Source organism: Clytia hemisphaerica, unplaced genomic scaffold, assembly GCF_902728285.1.
Source record: "Clytia hemisphaerica strain Z4C2 unplaced genomic scaffold, Clytia hemisphaerica genome assembly, whole genome shotgun sequence".
NCBI classification, from domain to species: domain Eukaryota; kingdom Metazoa; phylum Cnidaria; class Hydrozoa; order Leptothecata; family Clytiidae; genus Clytia; species Clytia hemisphaerica.
Window position 1 is genome coordinate 182,089 of NW_027103486.1, and position 19,842 is coordinate 201,930.

Genomic DNA, 19,842 nt, shown 5'->3' on the forward strand with positions numbered 1-19,842 from the left:
ATAGATAAAAATATATGTCATAGTGTTTTTATTGGCTGGACTAAGAAATCTCGTATAATTTTTTTTGGGAAAAGAATGCGATAAAGATTAGGTAAATAAATAATCAACAAACCTAATACAGCCTCCATTCAAAATCCCTGGGTGGGCACTTATAGTAAGTGGGCTACCGTAAGTGCTTCATTGTAAGGGTCCATTTTAGAGAAATGCAGCACTGAGACCCTAATTCTGGCTGCATTTACGGTCGTTCTCGATTTTCCCTTTCCCTCGCGATTCTGATTTGTTCATGACATGTACCATTGCAATGTCTTCCTAGGACCCAACAGCTGATTGGTTGCAAGTGAGGTAAAATCAGTCAATACGTCACTTGCAACCAATCAGTTGGTAGCTCCTAGGAATACATTACAATGGTGTACATCATGAATTTCTTCATTTCTTCATTACAGGGACAATACGAGTTTTTACACAAAGCACTGTTGGCATTGAAAGTATACCTGAACACTAAACCAAGATCTAATACATTAGAATTGGAACTATAGCACACGTTAACGGTTTTTCTATAGGAGCTAATGTAAGTGGATAAATGAGACAAGTCATGGTAACAAATGTTGTAGCGACACGTTGTGGAGATAACTTATCCTCCATTATGTAATGATGAATGTTTTTAAATCTGATTTAACATTTTTTTCTCAAAAATTAGAGAGAAATGATAATAGATGACTGGCTTAAATTGAAGATCGAATGATAGAATGTGTTCTTCTTTGGTTGTTTGACTGGAATAAAAAAAGTGAAAATCATTTTTCTGGTTGCTATACATTATTTAAGGATATCTCTTATAGCTACCAGACCATTTAATTTAAATGGATTGCCATTGTAAGGGTTAGCACCTCGAGTGTTCACTGCTAACATTTTTAATTTCTACATGAAAAATATGTTTATATTTTAGGACAATTTCAATTTTTAACTTCTCTATTTAATTTTATTTTGATTCGATGGAGATTTTAACAAAATGTGAATTAAATTACTTTTTGGAGATCTGGAATCGAAACTTTGATAACCAAAATCAGGGGCAAAAGGTCTATAGATTTTTCAAAAATTCCTCGATTTTAACAAGAAAAGCCTTAAAGCGGTTATTTGGCAGAAGACACTTACAGGCTTGCTAGCAGTCTTTGTGGTTTTAGTCCTTGTGATTTTTGAACTTCCAAAAACTGAAAATAACTGAAAATGGGTGAACTCCAGCCCCACAGGTGGTGGGTGCACCAGAGATCTGAAAAGTTGGTCAAATATGGTCTAATTAGATGTCTTCTCGAAAAAGTTGAAAAGCAAAACTCATTGAACCTTCAATCTTAGAAAGATAGACGGCTTAAAGGTTTTATTTTTACATAATTTATCCCGTTTCATATCAGACACATATCTGATATCAGAACAGTGTCTGCATATTGTTATATTAAGGCTGATACAAACAAAAAAAAATGTTTTTCTTTCTCTCTTTATCTGATCATGTTGCTACACATCCGTGTCAATCCAATGTGAAAAAGCTTGTAAATTAAAATTGACGAGTACGATATCAGAGTGATTATAAGTGTTTTAACATCTAGGAATATTTGTTATAAAAGATTACATCATGAATATCATGAATATTTGTTATTTTAATTTTTTTACCAATAGATGAATTTATTATTTTGATAGAGAATGAAAAACCTTTTGAACATTTTTTTTTGGGTATTTAAGAAAGAATTATTTCAGAAATTTTTTGTAACTTGTATTTTCTACATTTGATGCGTATAATTATTGTTAATGTACATATATTGAGATAGCACAATTGAAACCTTAAAAAATTGCTTATGATGATGTGTCTAGATTCCATCCGTCTTCGGGCCCGGGGGGGGGGGCAGCTGGGCAAAATGACCGACGGATATGTGCGAGCCCTAAGGGTACCTTTTCCAAGATGTTTAAAATGCACTGTAAGGGTCGAAAAAACTAGAGATTCTGTAAGGGTAAAAGTTTCAGAAAATTTCTTGAAAAATCTAGATATTTTGCCCAAAAATGCTGGACTTTTGACCATTTTTTGCACGAATAGGACTGAAAATTTGGGGGGAAATGCACTCTAAGGGTATGATTTTCACCGATTTTTGCTGTACTGTAAGGGTGCAATTTCAAATACCAATATTTGGCTCGCACATACCGTCAGTCCGCAAACCTAGTGCCCCTAGTCTAGGTATAGTATATGGCCCCCAAAACGTGGGTCGATATAAAGTTAAGGACTGTGACCTTTAGATTGGTCAGAATTAGATTTTAGTTTATTTTGAAAGAATAATTAGTTATAAATAGTTATCCTTAAAAATGAGTATGTTTTTGATGGTTTAAGACTGATTCAAAATAGCATATTTGCGTCTGAAGGAAATATTACAGCACCAAAATTAGATACAAATTGCATATATAACTCTAGCTCCTTGGATATTGAAAATAAGTTATGAAAATGGGATATAGGAAACTTTCTACACATAATGCCTTTCAGAATAATGCAGATACATCTATGAATTTATTAAAAGATGAGTGAAAGATATGGCATCTTAAAGGCCAACCAGTATTTTTGGGGTCGTAGGGCCAGCATTGATAAAACCGAAAATTTTGAGAATGAGTGACGAAAAAATCTTGGAATTATGTTCCTATCAGTTTGATTTAGAAAAAAAATAGAAAATTTTTTGCTGAATCAGCAAAAACGGCAAAAAGCTTAATACTTTCTTTAATTTTTGACTTTTGTTGGTTGAAAACGTTCCCCGATAAGTGATTCTCAGAAATATAAAAAGGGATCATACACGTTTTTTTTTTATTAGAACCTAGTTTATAAGAACATTGAGGCTGAAATTCGTCGAAAAATTAAGAACATCGTAAGAACATGCCCAGCCTCAGTTTGGAAAAAAATGACAAGAAACTATACAATATTTTCCTCTTTTCAAGCAGTTTTAACTGAACTTAGAGATGGATTTTCTAAAATCGAGAGTCAAATATTGTCCAAATTTTACCAATTTTAAGTGCTCCTTATTTTGCATGATATTGTCGATTTAGAGGTGTCTGGTGTCTGAAAAATTAAGAACGCATTTAAGAACATTTTAGGCTGAAAATTGCTTAAAAAAATAAGCACATCAAGGCTCAGCCAAATTTTAGGTGTTCTAATAAAAAAAAAAGTGTGTATGACTATGAAGGGACTTGAGTAACGTTCGTCAAAGCATGAAGGGTATTACTAGTATTAATACAAACCTAACAAAAGGTTGTATATTGTTGTGTATTTGCCTCGATTATCTTACCAATTAGGCTTTATCACAATCAGTAATAGGTTTTAAAAGTCAGAGTAAACACTTAAATTAAAAATGAAAGTTGTTTATTCTTTTCATACGTCAGATGTCTCGATAATTCTGTGGTTACTAGTAAAAGTCGTATGATATTCTTTTGATACCATTTGCAAAATTGCTCTCAAACAGAAACTAACATTCGGTCACATTCGGTCGATACTTGCTTTGATTTTTTTAAGGTTTGTGTTTTTAAAATGAATTGTATCTATTATTTGCAATTTGATTAGCTGTTTTACGGGCCCAGCCGACCTTCAAATTACAAAAATCGAAATATAAATAAAATTGATTTTGGTATTACATTTTTACTTTCAACCTTACAGACTGCCAAATTTTCAAAATGTGGGTAATTTTTACGAAGTTCTGAGAATTTTATTTTCAATTTTCATTGTATCCATGAATTCGAGCTTTTTCTTGTGTCTTTTTATTTTCTATTTCACATTTTTGTCATGATGTAGTAGTTTTTGCTGTGACTAATGCTTTAGGAGATGTTTTTAGGGGATTTTATAGGTGAAATGCTACTTTTATCTTTATTTTTTCGCCGACCGACCGACCCTCTTTATTGGGTAGCTTGGCCCGTAGAACAACAAATTAAATTGGCCTCGCCTAAAGTAAAATTGAGCATATAAAATCCAGAGTCTTAGGGACTGAAATAAGATCACTATTAAGATATTATCATAAATATTCAAATAAATTATGAGGATATTTATTTGCTTGAATTCTGTTTCGCTTGTTTTTGGACACACTGTAGTACATTTGGACTGGTCAATACTATTCATTGGGCTTTACAATACAAAACGACATCTCCTAGTTTCATTTTATGGAATTCTCAATTTCTACATATCAATAAATGGTTGTTGGTACTTGATTTATGCTTGACACGTATCTTGTTTTTAAAGGATTACTTGGCAATGCAGTAAATGAAAGGGAATTTTGAGACGAACCGAAACGAGGACGAAAATTTTGTGATGACACTTGGTGACGTAAGTTTTTCAAATTTTTTTCCATCAAACAATTTTCAACATAAAAAAGAACCTCGTCTTATTTGAACTTGAAGTCTGTAAGCACGCAACCCTAGTATTATTGACCGATTGCATAAAATGCACCCCCCCCCCCCCCTGAGCTTAGGGGGAGGCTAAACCATTTTTGCTTGGGGGCTGCTCTTGAAAAAAAATTTTGCCTGCAATTTATCAAGAATTTACATGCAACATTTCTTTGATATTTTGCTTTTGTGAAGGTAGAGGCTATGTTTCTAGAATTCAGCCGGGGGCTATTTTCCTTAGACCCCCCTGAAAAATGCTGGGGGCATTGGATTGGCTTGTTCGATTTGACTAAAACTTGTTTGTACAAGGTGTTATGCGCAGTTTTGTAATTTCTTCACAGTTTTGTAATTTTTCTACGCACTTTTGTAATTTCTGCGCAGGTTTATAATTTTTCTGCGCACTTTTGTAATTTTCAAGCTGCGCACTTTCGTAATCAAGTGACTGTGCACTTTTGTAATTTTGACAAAAAATCGACCAAATTTTCCATTGAAATCGTAGATAAAAACCCTAGACAACAAACTTAAGCCTGCATAAGACACGAATTATATCAAACCGTAAATTAATATCGGCACTGGTTTATTGGCTCCCTGGCGTAAAGATTTATTGTAACAACGGAGTTCAATCGGGTTAATCCGAGTTTTAAGTTTTGAAATGTGGCCATGATGTTTTTTTTCAAAATTAATTAACTTTTTGAAAAGTTTACGGGATATGTGACGATTTAAAATGATTAATTTCAAAATTCCGGGTTAAAAGAGTTATAACTCGACATAACGTTTTTGGGTTTGATTATTAAATTTTTCAACAAAAAAAAATAGCACTTCAATCAATTCTAAAGTGCCAGGAAGCCAAATAAACAAATCAATCTTTAGAAAACATTTTAAAATCCTTTGTTCGGAACAACTCGGAACATCTCAGTTTCCTGTCTTTACTCTCCATTGCCTACCATCTAGGTAGATTCGCTGGAGTTAGGTATTCGGTATTCGGGATTCAAAATCGATATTCGAAAAACGAAATTTACTGACTAATGGGGGGGGTTTTCACTTTTACAGTATGACGGTATTGGGCTTTTGTACCCCCGGTAAATCGGTATTACGAGAAAAAAACGACGGGATTATGGTATTTCATTCTCTACCGGTATCGGTAAATTGCCTGTTTTTTTGTCGGTATTTCGATATTTTTATCAATAAAAAACGGTATTTCGGTATAAAACTATTTACCTTTAGTTTCTTCATGAGTTTCATGCAGAAAAATTTTCAAAAAAGATAAGTCTATTCCGCTATTTTAACCAGTAAAATTTTCTTGCTCGCTTCGCTTGCACAATCTTGGATGTTCTATTGACTGATTGTCATGGTGAGGTTTTTCAAAATAAGCAAAACTTTACGATATCTAAACAAATATTTTCGTTATTTTTCTGCGGGCGCATTTTTTAATGACCACTTTTGTGATGCAAATACTGCATCCAACGAAAGAGTCGAGATAAAATTTTCTCCGTCAGCACTAAATGATATGGTCGTCTCTCCGTACTCACTTATATATTTTTATTTATATATTTGTTCGTGTTACCTACACTATAGATAATAAATAAATTAATTAATTAATTAAAATAGGACAGGTATTTTCTTTTTACTTTATTTTTCAAATCATAAATCTTTTTCATTTGAAGAGTTTTTTCGTGAATTTTTCCAGAGCTCAAATGTTCAGATGGACAGCTAAATCTGATAATCTTCAGGCTTTTTGACTTGAAGGGCTCAACTACATCTTTGAAGATCGCTCTTGATTCTGTTTTGTTCAATGGCGGATAATCTGTAAATGAGCAAGCTACAGTCCGACACTGCCAATGCTCCAGTCGGTCAAGGAGGGTATTTATTACCAAAGAGAGCTGATCGAATCTTCCTGAAATTTGAATGATAAACTATTTCAGCCCCGATGGAAAATTTGGAATTTCATCTCCATTTGCCATTCACTAGCACTCCCTAGCCATCCCCACTAGATATTTTGGATAGAGAGCAATAGAATTTCTATCCCAATTTGTGGGATCTCCATAGAGTTTCATCGCAACTATGGGGAGAAAATCCACCGGGCCACAAAGTGTTTAGACTAGAACGCGTCTGTCTTTCCTTGGACACAGGAACCCGGGAATAGTGCTTATGATAAAGAGTTCTTATAAAAAAATATAAATTGCCGCGGGAGAGTGGTTTGGAGAGACAGACAGACTTTCCAAACGGTGCATTACGGGATTTTGCATTAACTTTCACGAAATGGATAATACGACTTAAAAGTGACAAATGCATTTGAATTTAATTATAACTGGTATTATATCACTTTAATAAGGTTTTTAAGGCATACAAATGTTATAATTACTAATTTCTTTTTTTATTTCGCTTTAGAGATTTACCACTTTTCAGATAAACATAAACGAGCATAAACTTTCGCGAATCGCCATAGGCGTTTAAAAGGCGTTTACTTTCACGAACAAGGCAAAAATTTGCAAAAATCGCGAAAGCTTCTGCTCCTCCAGTTTTTGACGTCACGGAACATCTGGTACACTTCTTTCGCGTATCCGTGGCAGTCTTTGTTGAGACCTGATGGAGCCAGAGTTTGGAGTCTGCACATCCATTTATCTTCGGCTCGTTCTCTTTCTGCGGAGGATGAAAAGTCACTTTCTAGGATCATCACCTCAAGGTCAGCAAAGGAGTGGACGCGATGGAAATGTTCTGCCAACTCTGAATTTTTCGGTCTCTTTCCAATGTCGTAGCGGTGCTTTGAAAAACGCGTTGACAAGGCTTCTCCTGTGTGACCAACGCTTCTGCTCACGAAAGTTTGTACACCTAAAGTATTTACCTGTTAGCTTACACCCATTTTTGGTTTGGAGTCGATTGAGCATAACCAAAGCTGAAGAGCAAGTCAAAGTTGTACCATTGAAAACGGTCGAAATTTTCAAAAATGAAAAATTGAGCTATCTTGAATCTCTAAATAAGGAATTTCCCTAAAACAAGACAAAACTGCACGCCTTTTTGAAGTTTCTCAATTGGTGGACATTGTTTCTAAACCTGTTAGCTTGCATCAGTTTTTGGCTTGGAGTCATTTGAGCAATTTTTCCAAGCCTAGAGAGCATTTCGAAGTTTCCCTGCTGAAAATGGTTCAAACGATGAAAATCAAGATTTTAGGAAATTACCCTATAACATGCAAAAGCTACACCCTCTCTAGGCATGCCACTTATTCAGCATTGTTTATATTTACGCAAGCTTGCCTCCGTTTTTGGTTTGGGGTCTTTAAAGTCATTTCCCAAGTTTCTAGAACACTCCAAAGTTGAAAAATGTTTATTCACGATAAGTGTGCGCTCTTTTTACTTTTACCTATAACTTTTGAAGGAATTCTTCAATCTTTATAAATTTGGTATCATTGTTGGAAAGATATTAGTGAGTGGAACAATTTGAAATTAAAAAATCTTTAAAAAATTCTAAAAATGAAGATGAAAATGAAGAAGAAAAAAATTAAGATCTTGTGGAAAAGTGCTATAACTATCATTTTCACTGAGGTGAATCCTTGATCATCGAACGTCATCACTGTGAAATAATTCTCAAAAATAATCATTCAGTCAAAAGATATCAAACAAAGTTATAAGCTGATTGACGTCTAAAAACGCTGTTTCTGCTGTTTTTTGGGGTCAATCACTTATTAATTTTGTATCATAACTTTATATTGAATAAATATTTTAGTGAAATTTCTTTACAGTGATGACCTCCTAAAATCAAAGAATATCTCCAGTGAAAACGAAAATTTTTTACAAGATCTTCATTTTTCTCTTCTTTATTTTCACCTTCGTTTTTAGAATTTTTTTAAAGACTTTTTTATTTCAAATTGTTCTACTCACAAATATCTCTCCAACGATACCAGATTTATAAAGGTTGAAGAATCCCTTCAAAAGTTATAGGTTAAATAAAAAAGAGTGCACACTTATCGTAAACAGACTTTAAAAGAGGCAAAGAGTGGTAACGAGGTGGTAACGAGTGGTAACGAGGTAACGAGTGGTAACGAGATGGCAACGAGTGGTAACCAGTTGAAAACGATGGCCCCAAGTCTTCAAATTTGAATTTCTCGATTCTGGTATTTTTGCAACAGATGCTGATGGCTCTTGAGGTTCCGCTGCAGGACCTGGCAGATCTGGTGAATGCGCAGCAGAAATTGGAGATTGAGGGGAATGTTATGGTGGAGTTGATGGTTCTGGTGAATGTGATGGTAAAGTTGGTTGTTTTGGTGAATCAAATGGTGGAATTGATGTTTCTGGTGAATGTGAATCAAAGATCGATATTTCTGGAGGTTCTGCATCAGGAGTTGGTGATTCTGGTGAATGTGAATCAGGAGTTGGTGTTTCTCGTGAATGTGATAATGGTGTTGATGGTTCTGATAAATATAATACTGGTGTTGATGGTTCTTGTCAATGTGCAGCAGGAGTTGGTGATTCTGGTGAATGTGCAGCAGGAGTTGGTGATTTTGGTGAATGTGCAGCAGGAGTTGGTGATTTTGGTGAATGTGCAGCAGGAGTTGATGATTCTGGTAAAATGCGCAGCAAGAGTTTGTAATTCTGGTGAATGCAATGGTGGAGTTGATTGTTCTGGTGAATGTGCAATGTTTTAACATTTTGCTTCTGAGTCATTAAGTGCGTTCATTAAGAGTTCTTTTAGAGGATATGAGAATTTCAAATCTCAGTAACCCGATAATCTTTTGGATAAACTTTATTCAGTTTATTTAAAACAATTATTTCATCTCTACCGTACCCTTTATATTCCCTTTCCCTAGTCACTGAAAGATGGCTTTTGAATAAAATTTTATATTTAGTTTACATGGAAACATAAGAATAGTGATTAACTGGTATATGAAATTTTCCGTAATCCAAGTACGATATGGTCAAGTCATTTTTCTTGCTTCCCGACAAAAAATGTTCATTAGGCTTTAGCGTTTTATTACATGTTTGTTTGTTAGGTATTTTATACGATAACATATTATGGTTTATCTTCTGAAGTTTTCTTGACTACGTTATTTTTAGGGAGAAAAAAATTTCCTCAAATTCTAACTTTGCAAATTTCAATTTTTATAGATAGACATTTTCATTTCAAACTCGAATATTGCGTTAATTCTCTCAAAGATGTACAATATTCTTTATATTTTGCTCCAAATGATGAAGAATATTTTGTTTAAAAAGAAACCTGAAAGATATTTTACTTGTTTGAAACTTTTTGTCATTGTAATGAAACATCTAATCAAAACTGTAGTCGGTTTAAAGAATGTTTTAAATAAAGTCGAATGATGCTAAAAAGCGCAAGTGCACGCAAAACATTGAACAGTAATTATAGTCGTTATGTAGTCTCAATTAGAACTCATATAATCTAGATGGTTTCAAATTAAGCGCTAATTAACTAGCAAAAAAGATAAGATTCAGCATAACTGTATTACCATTACATACATGAATAACATCTCAATAACAATTGATCAGGATCTCAACTCCTGCTGCACATTCACCAATACCACCATCAACTCCACCATTGCATTCACCAGAACCATCAACTTCACTATCACACTCACCAGAACCGCCAACTCCTGCATTATATTCAACACAACCATCAACTCCTGATGCAGAACATCCAGAACCAACAATCTTTGATTCACATTCACTAGAACCATCAATTCCACCATTTCATTCAACAAAACAACCAACTTTTACATCACATTCACCAGAAACATCAACTCCACTATCACATTCACCAAAATTACAAACTCCTGATGCACATTCCCCAGAACAACCAACTCCACCATTGCATTCAATAGATCCATCAAACCAGTATTATATTTACCAGAACCATTAACTCCACTGTCCCATTCACCAGAACCACCAAATCCTGATGCATATACACCAAAATCACCAACTCCTGATGCAGAACCTCCAGAACCATCAATCTTTGATTCACATTCACTACAATCAGTGCCATAATATATTGGCACTTTTAGCTAATTTACCATTTTCTGAAAATTGAAGTTCGAGCGAGAATGTCAATTTCAGGCCTTCAACTTGATTTCATCGATTATTTCGATCTGAGAGGGATTTATTGGTTTCTAGTCTATATTTCAAGCCCTAATGGACCATTTTTGAGCTTTTGGATCCTCAGATCCTAAGGTCCTCCTAAGGTCCTAAGTCTTAAATCTAGCGTTAAAACTCAGAGTTAAAACTCTACCCTTCGAACCTACTTTAGAGCACTTACAAACGATTGTGGTTTCAAAACACCCCGGTGAATTTCCCTTTTGTGCCAAGTATTTTGTCACTGATTGTAGAACCATCAATTCCACCATTTCATTCACCAAAACAACCAACTTTACTATCACATTCACCAGAACCATCAACTCCACCACAACATTCTCCATCTCCAATTCCTGATGCACATCCACCAGATCTGCCAGGTCCTGCAACAGAACCTTAAGAGCCATCAGCATCTTTTGCAAAAACACCAGAATTGAGAAATTCAAATTTGGAGACTTAGGGCCACCGTTTTCAACTGTTTACCTCGTTACCACCTCGTTTCCACTCGTTACCACTTGTTACACCTTAATTTTTTATCACCACTTCCACTTGTCAAATCATATCACTTCATACATCGAAAGAAGCGTATTGGAGTCAAGATCACTAGACTGTCTGTTTAAAAATATTTAAAAATTCACACCAAAAAAAAGATATTGAGTAAAAGGCAAAAAATCCTGACGTCAGCAAAACTTGTTTCTTGAATAATTCCAGTTTGGCTGATGGTATAAACATGAAATTTGGACCAAATTTAATGCTGAATTAAATGTTTTTTCAAATCTTGCTGACGTCAGCAGAAATCAACAAAATGCGAAAGTGCTGACGTCAGCAGATTTTCAAAATATGATTCTTTCAAAGTCAAATAATAATAGTAATAATCTCGAAAAAAGCCGTGAATTTGTTTATGTTTAGTTTGTTTATGCTAAGCGAATGTAGTAGTGAGCGTAAGGCGAGTGTGAGCTGTAGCGTCATAGACGACTATCTTAAGAGCCATTTTCTGTAAGAATCAGGCAGGTTGAGGAAGTGATATCCTCAAATTTTGCCAATTTTTGGATATTTTGTACCCATGGATTTCTTCCAGGAAAATATGTTTTGAAATGAATCTTAGGCTTGATCATGTCTAAAATTGCTCTTGAAGTCAAAGATTTATCAAAAGTGCACTTTTTTGGGCAAATTGGCCCAAATTTTAAAGGCCTATATCTTGGGAACGAAAAAATATTTTTCAAAAATTTTTTTACAGGATGTTATTTTCATGTATTTGAGCAAAATATCCAAAAATTGGCAAAATTTGAGGATATCACTTCCTCAACCTGCCTGATTTTTACAGAAAATGGCTCTTAATAGTCTATGAAAACTCAACCTCTGTAACTCAGGGTACCTAGTACGTTCGTTCGTTTAGAGGGTGATTTGGGATTAATAACCCCGAGGTTCATTGAAAACATTTCAAAATAGCCCGAACGTAGTGAGTTAGTGAGTATAATATAATTATTCTAGAAATATTCCACGTTAAAATCAAGTTATGAGCTCCAAAAACTCCAAAACCTGTTCATAACATATTTTAGAAAATATAAGCTTATTAAACTTGTCTTTCTCCGATTATATTTTTTAGGTTTCTCAAAATGCAACAACAACAAAGGAAGATACCGGCTTTAGGTCGAACAGCAGCCCTTGGAAGCTTGTACTCAGCACATACCGAAAGTTTCTATCCAGGCGTAAACTTATTTTCAGAAAAAATTACCAAAGACCATTATGATGAAATTGAACATCCAAATACAAATGTCGAATTTAAGTTGAGCAACTCAACTACTGACAAACTCAATTCTTTAAACATCAATGGCCAAGTTGGTTTAAGTGTCTTAGCCGGGATGGTCGATCTCTCTGGATCAGCAGCTTATTTGAACAGTAAACGAAAAAACACAACTTTTTCTGAAATGACTTTGCTATATCACAAGTACACCTTTAACCAAGAAATACTTAGTGTTAAAAGAATGAAAATAAACGAGGAATTTATGAATAGCCTTGATGCCACTCATGTCGTAGTTGGTATTGATTGGGGCGCCAGATGCAACATAACGTGTCAATATGAGAATAAAACAAACAAATCTGATTTTGAGGTCAATGGAATGTTGAAAGCAGAATGTAATAAACTGTCTAGTGCAATTAATCTAAGCGGCGAAGCGAAAGCTAACTCTAAGACTGAGGAGAATGGAGACAGTAGTACTTTTAACTTCACCGTAGAATGCGACGTGCTTGAAATGAAAAAGATACCTCAATCGTTCATTGAGGCAGCTAAACTGGTAGAACATTTACCAGAGAGTATCAAAGGTGTAAATGAAGGCAGAGGTATCCCTTTAGACTACTATTTACTACCCCTCGAGTGCGTCGTACGAGCGAAAAGAATAGAGCTGAAGAGCGCAATCATTGTTAAAGAAATTGAAGAAGGCACGATTCAACGATTTTATCAGCTTACTAATCGATTTGAGGATGTTAGAGTTAAGATTAATACCATACTTGGGGCTATCGGTGAGAATTGTGAAATCTTTGAGGATAGTCTTAACCAAAAGGCTAAGATATTACAAGACAGTTTGGATGTCCTTCGAGGAAAATTCCAGGCACGCTTCAAAAAACGCTTAGTTGAAGCTAGAAAAGGAAATGTTTCGGAAGTAGAATTGAATGAAGTTATAGACGAAACTACAGAAACTATAAGTAATCAGAAGAGGTTACCCTCGATCGAATCTGAATGCGGTGATTTATTCACAGAAGTTACACGAGCTCTTAAAATCATTGAATCATTGAAAACTCAAAATATACATTTCGTAGGAAAGACATCTACTTTAGACTTAACTGGAACGAAAACTGTTCTTTATCTTCCAGAAGTAATTGAACAATCGAAAGAGCTGACCGACAACATCGTATGTTTTAAAAGGCTGGTTAAACAAGCCAATGAAAACAAAAATAACGAAGTTGAGTTTATTGTCCTTCTCACCTCATTTCACACCGTGAAGCACCCAGTACCTGTCATAAAAAGTTTCAAAGAAAGTCGGACAACGAAGGAAGATGTCTTGAAAAGTGAAGACATTTTACTGAAGAAATGCTGTGTTGCAGTTCATTCAAAGGATATAAAAGACCCGTTCAAAAGAATCGGTTTCAACCCAGAAAAGGATGTGGAGTTAAGAATCCGGTGCCCTCTCTTACACTCATGACTGTTCACCTCTACCGGTGAACTGGGTTCACGAAAGATGCAAAGGAGCTGTTTATTATCGTGTCGAAACCAAAAAATTGCATTGTGAATGTGGTTTTTACTCTCCTGAAGCTGTCAATTTCCGCTGTGACGACCCAAATCATGGCCAGAGTTATTTAACTAATCAACAAACTGAGGAAGAAATCCGTCAACTGAAGGTGAAAGAGGTTACAAATATTCTTGTATTGGGGAAAACTGGTGTTGGAAAAACGACCTGGATCAATGCTATAGCAAAATATCTTCTTTATGATACTTTAAAAGATGCGATCGATTCTAAAGATTATACTGCCTGTATACCTGCTAAATTTTCACAAACAACAGAAGAAGGAGACACTGTGACTATTGCTATTGGGGATTGGGATAAGTCTCCAGATGAACTCAACGAGAGAGGTGAGCTAGGAAAGTCTTCAACCAAAAAACCAAAATCGTATTATTTTGATTTTGATGATAAAAACCAAGTACGTATTATCGATACGCCAGGCATTGTAGATACTGCAGGAATCGAAAAAGATAAAGAAAACCTTGAACTGATTCTGGATCATATATCACACTTCAATAATATAAATGGAATTTGCATCTTGCTACCGCCAAACGATTCAAGGGAGGGCATCGAAATGAGATTTTGTATCGGAGAACTTCTAACACATCTTCACAAATCGGCGGCTGAAAATATCATGTTTTGCTTCACAAAGTGTCATGAAACATTCTTTAAGCCTGGAGAAACATTACCAGTACTGAAAAGATTTCTTGCCAATCTCAAAGACGTCGATATTGCTGCAACGAGAAATAATTGTTTTTATTTCGAGAACGATTCATTTAGATTGCTCTCTTGTCTCCAAAATGGCATTGAATTCAACGAGAAGATTATAGAAAATTATTCTCCCAGCTGGGATCATTCAGCGACCGAAGCAGCACGATTATTCAAATATGTTTGTAAACTAAAGCCTCATTCCACCAATGAAACAATAAGTTTAAATAAAACACGCAAATGGATCGTCGGAATGAACAAGCCCATGGCACTGATACAGGCAAATATAAGTAACCGAATCAAACTACGAAATAGCAAGAAACAGGAGTTGACTGGGATTCAAGAAGAGGTGGAAAATTTGAAAGACAAGCTGGAATTCGAATTTTCTATGCCCTTTGTAATCCCATTGGATCATCCGAAAACAGTCTGCTACCATGAATCATGCACAAAAAAGATCAAAGTAAGTATTAGGGTGGGTTTACATCTAGGAGAGAATCGATAGAGAAATGTAAAAGAAATTACCACGATTTCTTTTGATTTCATCACGGTTTCTTTCCTAAGTGATAATTGATTTTCCCTAAGCTTTCCCATATAGGCAGGTCTAAAACGCCTAGTACCTACTACTTAATACTTACTACCGAATACTACTTAATATTTACTGTATATACTTCAAAATTGCTCGAAAATACCTTTAAAATAATCAGCATGCCAAATTTTGACCAAATCTGAAAATTTTGGGTTAAAAAATTTCAACTTTTTGTCTTATAGCGTTTTGAAGCTAACATATTCTTCTTCATTTTCAATCAATCTTCGTTTTCCGATTTTTTTTGAGAATTTCTTTATGATAATATTCCACTCCTGTTTATCTTTTCAGAAAGCACAAAACCGCTTTCTAATTCGAATTCTATCAAAAGTTATAGCCTTTATTTTCTCTGCTGCAAATTATAATGAGACAGACTTTACGTATTCTGACCAATGAAGGAAAATTGACAATAAATTTCAATTGGATCAAAAAATTGGGGCGTTATGGGAAAATTTTTATGGAGGGGCCAAAGTCAAAATTTCTAAAATGGCACTCCTTACTTTTCAAATCGGCGCCCCCTTCCCCCGAAGCGTTCCTTAATTTACGTATGATATTACATACCAGGGACGGATTATTTATTAGATCAGATTTTTGAATATATCGTTTGGAAAAAGCTTGTGCGAATGAAGCAGCGGGTGAAAAGATTGTGAGTTTTTGTTTTGACTATTGTTGTCAGCAAATTGGTCGTGGGCATAGCTAGATCTCCCTTCAGAAATCGTAGGGTATTTATTTTTTTTATTTTTCTCTCTAACTCTAGGTTGGGAACGACGCAAAACTAGAACCCATTAAGTCTTGTCACGATCCCTGTGACCTAAATGTACGAGCAGATGTAATGGGGGAAAGCAGTCTTCGTGGATGCAAGTGTATGAAAAATTGGCGTGTATTTGATGGAGACGAATGTAATGTGTGCCATCATAGTTATGAACACCATTTACATATCAGATATAACGTGGGATTTAAAACTGAAAAAGCTACAGACAAAAAGGTTCAAGAAATGCTTGAAAGAAATGAATCCCAGAGTAAAATCATTGAAGAAGCTATAAAAAACTTTGAACGTGAGAATAAGACTGACGAAGAGGAACTAAATACAATTCTTAACATAAGTGCACAATTTGCGTGTTTCCTAAAACGTTTCGCGATTAGCACTTTTAATGACGGTGTATACAGTTACCTTGAACTTCTTATCGACGAACAAAAAAAACTGGAGAATAACGAAAAAATGAACGAATTGATACGTATGCGTGACCAGTACGAAATTCAAAAAAATATCATAGAGAAAGCTATCAAAAATTCAAATGGCGAGCGTAGCGACAAATTCATTTCCACGCCAGAAGAAGCGGAAGCTCTAAAAGAAAAACTTTTCTTATTCGAGATCAATGGTCAATTATTTAAAAAAATGAGCGAAGATATTGCAAAAATTGAACTGAATTTTGCATTCAAAGAGAGTAGAGTTTTTCTACGAAAGCAAGTGGGGAAAAAGTTTAACGGAATTTTCAAGACAGGTTAGTTACGTTGGGGTTACGTTTTAACTGCAGTCAAAGCCAACAAAGACATACTCTCTAGTAGTAAAGATGAAAAGGCTTAAGAAACCTTACAAAATTCTTTACATGCGAAGTCTGGGAAGCCAAAAGATTTCGCTTGGTAACAACGAGAGCTTAAATTACTTTTATAATGATTTATATTTAAGGGCTTAGGTAACATTTTAGTATTATATCAGGTTTTGGCTCAACTTCGTTCCTAGTATAATGTTAGCTCTGACGGTGTCAAATAATGTCCTGACTTTGTCTGATTTTCGATTATGTAAGATTGTACTCTTTTAAAGAAAACATAATTTGTCATTTGCTTGAATGTTTAAATTCATTGCAAAGCCAATTTCACGGTCGAACGGAATCATGGATAATCAAAAACACTGCACTTCGACAACGCCTATTTCTGTTAGTCCATAGTCCTTATAAAAAACACTGGTCTGGAAGCTTATTGTTTTAACTTTTTGTTAGCTTTTCCTTTGTTAATATCAAAAGATAAAAATCAATTTGCTTAGTTTTTGATCACGTTACTAAGTACTCCTCTTGGGATTGGTTTAAGATTTAATCACATGATCAAAAAGTGAGCAAAACAAACTATTTTCTCAACACAAGTTCAAATAAGAAACAAATAAGTTCAAATAAGTTTTTTTATACGGACTATGGTTAGTCTAAACTTTTGGATGTTTTGCGTCTGACCAATGGGAGCCGTTATGTTATTGCTGCAATCAATCCTGATTATCCATGATTCTTTCGACCGTGAAATAGCCTATTATAATAAAACGCCACGACTGCAGCGTAACTTCGTAATGTTTGACTTTTAAATGCATTGTATAAGAAAGGTCCCCGATCAGTCAACATCAGTGCCTTCTCTGGTATCCATCAGTTGAATAAAGCCTTGGGTACATGGGGACGAAGTTGGTTTTATTTAAGTTCTTTCATTAATTTTTCTTATTAATATGACGATGATATTATTTGTCTAAGAGTTTGAATTAACTTCTTTAAAAATATTTGAGCATTCGCAATCAAATCTAGGGTCACACACATCCCATCTGATATGTTTTTATATAGGGGATTCTAATCGTGTATAAAATTCTCGTTCAAGAGTTACCCCCGTCTTTGTGCTTTTGAGTTTCTAAAACTTAATAAGTTTTATATGAGAAATCTTTAAATTTCGGGACTTAAATATTTTGAGAAAGTTAATTCTTATTCCATATGAAGAATATTCTGAAATTTTTATGTAATATTTTCTAGGTAATTTTATTATGAAAAGGATATTATAATCATAGCAATCTTAAAGCACCGCAGACAATTTTGAAATTTTGATAAATAATCTTATGGGCTACCTTTGGTAATAAGGGCCCCCTGAACTGACCAACCCCCTTAGGAAATTCAAACTTTCAATCAAGAATACTTTAAAAGCTAAAGCTTTTAAAGTATTCTTGTTTCAATACACCCCCTTGTCTGGGTTTCATCAAAATCCAAGAGTCTCCCTAAATGTAGAAGCAATGTAGAATACACTTTATAAGAATGTCCATGATGAAAATGTGGTTCTGAAAAAAGTGATGATAATAAAATCGATTTTTATGCATTTTTTTTTAGTTGAAAGTTTTGGAATACTGGATTTTCAAGAGAAGGTAAAGTCATGACTCTTCACTCTCCACCCGCTAACCAACCTGATCTATTTTGAAATACTGTACTTGAGTCAAATAACTGCACTGAGGTGACACCACTTAGAAAATGTTTGTTTCTTAAAAATATAACGGGAATTTTCAAAAATATCAATAAGAGCTCATAAAACCAGAAAAAGTTTGGTCAATGCTGACAAAATAACACAAACTCCAACGCACCGTATAGGATTCGAACTCTCGAAAACGACTTTCACAAACTCAACAGATCACCGACTTATCCACTCGGCCACTCAAGAAGTGTTAAAAAGGGATAATATGATAAGACATACCATATCTTTATTTGCCATGTCCTGTATAATTTCATTTACCCTGTCAAGGTATTAACTTCTTAAACAAATGATTTTAGATCATTTCCAACATTCGGAAGCCGATTGTAGATTTATGGAATTTTAGATTTTCGGAATTTCTTTGGGATTTGGGATTTTCGGAAAAAGAGTACGATATTCTTTTGAGCAGCGGATTGATAGCCTCCATCTTTTCTTACATAACAACTAGTGTGGGGTTGGGGCCTCTATAAAATCCCTTTTGCTTTGCGAACACGAGACTTGTTCTCCGTGCGTAACCCCTTTTACGATTGATGTTATTAACGGTCAATTCGCGAATTTTGGAATTTTTGCGGTCAACAGGTACCTTATGCCCCAAGGGTCCCAAAAAAACAAAAAACGTCAATTTTTTCCAAGGGAAAGTGGGTTTTTAAATTTGCGAAAGATTGACACTGCAACGACTTCATCTCAAAAAACGCTAATTTTCACGAAATTTTCAAATTAGAAACATTCCAGAGGCTAAACATGGTGGAATAGCGGCTAGACGAAAAAAATCGTGAAAATAACTGAATTTCCACTTTTAGGGCCCGCATATCATTGAAATTTTGTAAATTTTGCTTACGCGCATGCGTTTGCCAAAAGAGAATGAAATCTGTTTGAAAACGAGGACAACAATAAATTTATGCATCTCGAGAAGAGTGTATTAAATCCAGCAAATTTCGCGATTTTTTTAAGGAGACATTCGAGTTATAGAGGTTCGAGTTAAGTAGATTTCACTGTAATGGAATTATCTTGTTTTTCAAATGCGGGGCTATGTTCGAGAACTAAAAGTAGGGTAAGGGTCTTCAGAGATTGAATCTTGAGAAAAAGACAACAGATTAAATAAAAAATATTTTTATTTCCAAACAAAACTATAATATACATAAAATAATGCTTTGAAAAGGATAAATTTTCAATTCAAAGTATTGTTATATTAATGCATGACAAAATTTCATTGATCTAACCGACAATAGTGTATTTGAAGCTCTTTTTTTTAAGTCAAATTTTTAAGTCGATTTAATAGATGCCAGTAGAAAAATCAAACTGTAGAATTTCAAAAATTCGTTTAAATTAGCACTACTTGTGAGAACAAATAAGTATCAACAAAAACTGTAGGGCCCAATTTCAGACCCACTTTAAATGGTAAATTTTTCATACATAATAATTTCAATCAAATGTTATAATTGCGTAAGAGCAAGAGTGTTCTAAGAATACACCCTTTCGACCGTAGCAACCAATTGCCGCGCGGGCATTTTTTTGTCCGCTTTATCCCACTAAAACCGTCCCAATCCTT

General features: G+C 34.7%; 3 protein-coding genes across 3 annotated transcripts in view; all 3 read left to right on the forward strand.

Annotated features, from left to right (window-relative positions):
- The window catches only part of LOC136798622 (receptor-type tyrosine-protein phosphatase epsilon-like), a 39,764-nt gene extending 37,935 nt beyond the window's left edge, over window positions 1-1,829 (forward strand). Inside the window, exon 24 of the mRNA XM_067055255.1 lies at window positions 444-1,829. Within this exon, the coding sequence (XP_066911356.1) occupies window positions 444-536 (93 nt within the window). The 3' untranslated portion in view covers window positions 537-1,829. The remainder of the gene's footprint in view (window positions 1-443) is intronic.
- A 1,566-nt stretch (window positions 1,830-3,395) lies between these two features.
- Window positions 3,396-16,880, forward strand: LOC136798624 (stonustoxin subunit alpha-like). Its single transcript, XM_067055256.1, has 4 exons — window positions 3,396-3,529; window positions 4,247-4,330; window positions 12,070-14,909; window positions 15,790-16,880. The coding sequence occupies exon 3, from the start codon at window positions 12,080-12,082 to the stop codon at window positions 13,661-13,663; it is 1,584 nt and encodes a 527-aa protein (XP_066911357.1). The 5' UTR covers window positions 3,396-3,529; window positions 4,247-4,330; window positions 12,070-12,079; the 3' UTR covers window positions 13,664-14,909; window positions 15,790-16,880.
- LOC136798650 (uncharacterized) lies at window positions 13,700-16,539 on the forward strand. The gene is made up of 3 exons (XM_067055296.1): window positions 13,700-13,712; window positions 13,774-14,909; window positions 15,790-16,539. Exons 1-3 carry the CDS (start codon window positions 13,700-13,702, stop codon window positions 16,537-16,539), a joined length of 1,899 nt encoding a protein of 632 aa, XP_066911397.1.
- Window positions 16,881-19,842: the final 2,962 nt, after the last annotated feature.

Excerpts from the sequence above, each read along its gene's own strand:
- LOC136798650 (XM_067055296.1), top strand. Across the intron at positions 14,910-15,789 it reads CATGCACAAAAAAGATCAAA|GTTGGGAACGACGCAAAACT; the intron begins GTAAGTATTAGG and ends CTCTAACTCTAG.
- LOC136798624 (XM_067055256.1), top strand. The coding sequence starts at position 12,080 with ATGCAACAACAACAAAGGAAGATACCGGCTTTAGGTCGAACAGCAGCC.